Source organism: Melopsittacus undulatus, chromosome 1 (assembly GCF_012275295.1).
Source record: "Melopsittacus undulatus isolate bMelUnd1 chromosome 1, bMelUnd1.mat.Z, whole genome shotgun sequence".
Lineage (NCBI taxonomy): Eukaryota > Metazoa > Chordata > Aves > Psittaciformes > Psittaculidae > Melopsittacus > Melopsittacus undulatus.
The window spans coordinates 29,274,207-29,280,052 of NC_047527.1; the positions used below are offsets into that span (position 1 = coordinate 29,274,207).

Genomic DNA, 5,846 nt, shown 5'->3' on the forward strand with positions numbered 1-5,846 from the left:
TAGTCATAATGCTAGTCACTGGGACATAGGTCTTCAGAAAGCGCAGGAGCAAAGGGGAGAGAAATCATCTGTTTTGTCACTTTGCTTTTCACAGAGCCCTGTATCCCCACTCTATCACATAAAAGCAGCAGAGCTATTGGTCAGTTAGCTCAGGTGGTGCAATCATGAGGACATCCTAATCCAGGAAACAGTTTTATTGCCTTACCCCTCTGCAGCCACCAGTACCCTCTCTCTGACCCAAATCCATTTCTTCCTGTAGTTCTATGCATATTTGGAGAAAATCTCTGACTGCAGAGGTGCAGAAAGCAAACTAAATTATCCCAATGAGCCTTTCAGATCTTACAGTCTGGGAATGTAGCTTTGTCCATTTGAAATTAAAGGAGTATGGGAGAGAACACAATCTGCTGTGGATTGAACCTATCTTTTTCATCTGACAGACAATGTGATGTAATTACTTGCCTTTAAGGTATAGTGTTCTTGAGAGAGAAAAATAATTAAATAAATCCAGGACAGTGATCTTTGTGCTAGTAAGGGCATAAAAATAATTACACTATGACCTACTGGCAAAAGGAGGGGTAGAGGAGGAAGGAAAACACTGGGCACTGGGACTCCCTCTTCATTGGTCATCCTAGAGCATCATGTGGCTAAGGCTCCTTTTTAAAGATAACTCCTGATCTTCTGGAGCTCATACTGTCCTCCTGTCCTGCATTTCTGTTTGATCCTGTGGAGGAGTTCTCTGTAGCCTATCAGGATGTGTGACCAGTTTGTGGGCACCTGGAAGCTCCTTTCTAGTGAAAACTTTGAGGACTATATGAAAGAGCTGGGTGAGAATTGTTATTTGGAGTTGTTGTATCTGGGGCAGGGAAGGAATGCTGATTTTGAACTTTATTCCTTACTTGTTTTTTCTGGCTATGCTGTTTACCAAGGGGATTTTAGTCCAACTATTTTGATCAGATGATCTTAAACTGGAGAACTTGACTGTTTGAATTAGTGGTTTCAAATTCTTTTAATGTAGAAAAACCTTGACTGGCAGAAATGGTTTCAGGTAAGCCATGTCCCTGCATGCCTACTTGGTAGTGTTATAAATGGATGTAAAACTCATCTCTGCAATATTTTGTGTGGATTATCTGTTTATCCTTGGACATACAAAGTGGTGTAATGTTTGAATGTAGCAAGCTCCTCTGTCTAAAAGAAAGACACTTAAGCTTCTTTATATTGCTACTGGACTAGAAGACTAGAAGATTGTTATGGCTAGTATATGAATAAAAATCTGTAGCTGTCTTCAGTAAATATTAACAAAGAAAATTGCATAGATTCCTGCAGATACTTGCAAAAGATGGGAGGGCTTCTCTAAAGGTATAGACTTCTTGCTTAGAATTAAATTTGGGCTTTGAAAGGTTTCCACACTCTTATAGTGTGCAGAAAGTATGGGGTAACTTGCACTGATTGGATCAGTATGTGCTAAAAAGATGGGGGGTTATTTGGAGATTAGGAGTGAAATACACAGATTTATGCAGCATTCAGACAGCTTTAAGTGAGACTCTTGCACTCTTTATCTTTACCCCAGATTTTACTCAGGACGTAACCATTGCCAGCTATTCCTTAATCATTTCCTTTTATTCAGCCTAGTCACTGATAAATATTACAAAAAAAAAAAAAAAGCTTTTTTCTTTTTCTTGTTTCTTTGTTTTTGTGTCTTAGAAACCATTGTATATTTCTGCTTGTTTACTTCTTGATACAATTAGCATACAAGTTAGTGTACAAACCATCACAGTTATTTTGGGCAAGTATACGTGCAGATATCTGGCATTAAAATCTTGTCTAAGTCTTCAAAATATTGTTTTCACTATCTGACAACGGCAGAGCAGAAATTTCCTTGTGTCATCCCACCTGGCTTGGTCTGTAACTTTATCAGATTAGGGAGATGTTACAAAAGAAGCTCTGCAACATAGAATTAATTAAAAATTCAGAGAGTAATAGGGTAATCAGCACTGAAGTTTTTTGATTTATTGTTCTCTTTCTCAACAAATAGGAGAAAAACATTAAGTAAAGATGACAATTTCATAGTACCCTGTCTTATTTATAGGTGTGGGGTTTGCTACCAGGAAAATGGCTGGTGTGGCCAAGCCCAGTGTAACTATCAGCATCAGTGGTGATGTGATAACCATCAAAACAGAGAGTACCTTCAAAAATACGGAGGTCTCTTTCAAGCTGGGTGAAGAATTTGATGAGACCACAGCAGATGACAGAAAAACAAAGGTGAGTCCAAACACAGCACTTTCCAAATACTTCTTTCAAAAGGGATGTGAAATACATCTCTCTCTAAAGGGATGTGGGAGCAGGAGGATGGAGTTGTGATTTTGACATCCAGTGTAGAAATGCTGCCTTCAAAGGTTTGGATATGGAAACAGTCTTCTCTTCAGCCAGAAGGACCCTCATGAAATAGCCACGCTTTGCATTTTTCTTTGACAGAATGTCATAACCCTAGACAATGGTGTACTGACCCAGGTGCAGAAGTGGGATGGAAAACAGACTATCATAAAGAGAAAAGTTGTGGATGGGAACCTGGTGATGGTGAGTTAATTTTTGTTAATTAATCTCTCAAATTACTGTGTAGAATTCATTTGCAAGTATGTTACACTGGATTCAGATACAAGGAGTGAAAGTACCTAAAAGAGTTCTGTGTCTCTCTGAATGAGTCTGTTGGTTAGTATTATTATCTGGTCAGAGAGTGTTGGCTTGACTTGGTGCCAGTGAGACCCACCTGCAGTTTGGGGCTTCCCGCGCTGCTCTCCAGTTTCAGGAAAGACAATTTCAAGAATGTGGGAGAGGATTAAAACCGTGTTCATAAAAAGCAGCTGAGGTTCCTACATGCTACAAAATGATGCACGTATACAAAATTCCTAAAAAGTTCTGCCCTCCCCTAGAGAAAAGTACATCCATAAATTTAATATTTATATTTCTTTGGAAAAAGACCAGAGGAGAACAAATAGAAATAAGTTTTAATAACAACTTCATTAAGAAAGATTGGAAAATACATAGTTTAAGCTAGCAGAAAAATAGATGAGGAGAGCCTAACATGCGGAGGCTAACACCACCACCTGCAAGTCTGAAAGCTGTGAAAGACTCTGTGAGTATGTGTGTGTCATGCACACGTGTGAAAACAAGCCACTGCTGCAAAAGGTGGAAGAAAAAAGACTAATGCCCCACTTCAGCATCCAAACACCCTCCAATGAAGTCTTAGGATCCTTCTTTAGAGGTTTTTAAGTGGAGATTAGAAATCTTCTGGGGATTGCTGGAACAGTCCTTTGATGTTCTTTCAGTCTTGTGTTTCAGACTTCTGTTTCTGAAGCTCTCAAACTTGGGCTTCACTGGTTTGGTAACTGTATAGGAGTAGAAATGCAGATTTTTTTTTCATACACTGGCTGTCAATGGATAAATAATTACCCTCTAAGAAATATTTTGTGAGAGTTAAAAGCTGATTAAATTTACCTTTCTTTCCAGGAATGCACCATGAATAATGTTATCTGCAAAAGAGTTTATGAAAAAGCATGAAGACGCCATCTTCACATGGGACTAACGCTTAAAGCTGGAGAAAAACAACCTAACCAAAGGAGAAAATCTCCACAAATATGTTTTAAAGAGAACTGTACTTTTTACAGATATATCCCAAAACAGTTACATGCAGCTAGACTAATTTGTTGTGGCTATTCAATAAAATGTTCAGCTTTCTACAACCCATGCTTGTGCTGGAGTTTGTCAGGAAGGGTTTGAGAGGGATGCAACACGGGAAGGGGTGCTGTGGGGGAAAGCATTGCATGAGAACTAGTACCACACTTCATAACTGTGACCCATCCCAGCGCAGAAAGAGGATCTGAGAGTGGCACTTGTGTGATAGGTGTAGACCTGGACATAAAAAACACCCACTGATGAGCACTGTGTGTGGGCTAACTGTTGCAAGGAGTCTGTGTACAGCAAGGGGAATAACGGGGCTGCTTCTCTTGGTTTAATTGGATATCCCTCCTTGGGCAGGAAGAAGGGTGGTTACTGTGGATGCCCAGCATTGGCAGGGAACCAGATGCCTCCTCCTTCGACAAGTTCTAACAATTTTAAACCCAAGGATCACCTAAAGTGATGTGGTCTTGTCCTCTTCCACCTGAAGTCTGAAATTACAGCTGCTGTAGCTCTCAGCTGTGATTCTTTTATCTTCCTTTCTTTAACATCTCTTTTTGTCCTAGATTAGACAAAAAGCCTCGAATCATAGTTTAAAAGCTACTCTCAGGTTTACTGAAAGTCTGTAACTGTTTTTCTAGTGGTACAACCTCCTTTATTTCCTATATGCATTTTCTACTAGCTCATTAGGTTAGATCAGTCTTGGGAACATGAGCCTCTCTAGATGCAAAGCCCCTTGGACATCATGTTTTTCAACTCTTCTTGTTCTCAAACTACTTTTCTTCTACTGCCCGTAGGCCTGGTCTACTATTTCAAAACTTCAGGTCCATACCTGGGAGGACTCAAACTGAGAACAAAAAACAAGACAACTCTACAGAAAACCTGGACAAGAAGAGTCTGAAAATGTGTGGAATAACCACAAAATGGGAAATGAGCATATCTCAAGCTTTGCTATTAAGACCTGTGAACCAAATTCCACATATTCCTGACATTCCTGAGGTCAGATGTCAGAAGCAATGGTGCTGAGTCCCTGCTGCCAGCAGCAAAGACCTCATATATTTGAACTTTCCTCTGCATGACTCAGTCTGTTCCCAAGTTTCTGCACTATTAATACAACTGGAAAGGGGAAGAGAAGAAGAAGGACATCTGCACTCTGGATGATAAGGAGTCACTTAAGAGCAGTCCCAAAAGACTATCAGTAAATTCTGCAGAAATGTTAATAAAACAATAAACAAACAGCTCCCCTCTTTTTACTTTGGCTCCATTGGCTGTGAAATCTCACCAGCCTGAAAAACAACAGTCACATAAGGGAAGTAACTGTGCTTCTCAGCACCCCATATACACAGTACTACATCTACTTAGCACTTAACAAGGACTAAAATTAATAATATAAAAACCCAGGAAAAAGTTGCAGTTTAGTGGCAGAAAACCTACATGGAAGAGTTGATTGAAACAAGTAGCAACATTGACTTAAGCAAGCTATATACAGTCATTAAAGATCAACCCATAATTAAATATAGCCCATTGACCACAGATACGAAAATACTGTATTTCAGAGGTCAATTTTCCAATATTCCTATAGCAGCCCTTATTTTCCAGATATCTTACATTCTTAATAAAGTCTGCAGTTACAATGGTAACATTCACAGCCTAACTTTTCAGAAGCAGGTAATCTCTTCTGAAAGCACCACCATTTATTTTAGTACCTGGTGAATAAATTCAGACTTTGTGAATGGGTCAAGCTGCTTAAAACATCAGCTTTTGGAAATTTCAGTGAAGCAACATTCTGTCTATAAACTTTAACAGGGCCAACACCATAATGAAGTATTAATGGTGCTTTTCTTATAAATGAGCTTCTCTGAAATTTGTTCTCTGAAGAGGGACAAAATTTATACTCTAAAAAAGACAACAGCCTGTGGACTTCTTGAGTAAATGGAGATAATTCCTCTCTGGCGAAAAATGGTGTGTGCTCTCAAACCTAGATGGAGGTGACAGCACATATTTCTAAGGGGTAAAGGCAGATGATTGGCTTGTCCTTGCCTGCAGAGCAGCACATGTCCCCCTTTCTTTTCTGGAGTGCTAAACTGTTATGTAAAATTCAGAGACTATCCTATAGCATTCCTCTCTGAAAAAGGAGGATCCCTACAAACCCTGTGGTAAACATGCTTATCACA

The 5,846-nt window shown here is 39.4% G+C and overlaps 1 protein-coding gene across 1 annotated transcript; it reads left to right on the plus strand.

Moving 5' to 3' along the window:
• The first annotated feature begins 670 nt into the window (after window positions 1-670).
• LOC101879144 (fatty acid-binding protein, adipocyte) lies at window positions 671-3,737 on the plus strand. Its single transcript, XM_005150828.3, has 4 exons — window positions 671-824; window positions 2,087-2,259; window positions 2,473-2,574; window positions 3,505-3,737. Exons 1-4 carry the CDS (start codon window positions 752-754, stop codon window positions 3,553-3,555), a joined length of 399 nt encoding a protein of 132 aa, XP_005150885.1. The 5' UTR covers window positions 671-751; the 3' UTR covers window positions 3,556-3,737.
• The last annotated feature ends 2,109 nt before the right edge of the window (window positions 3,738-5,846 follow it).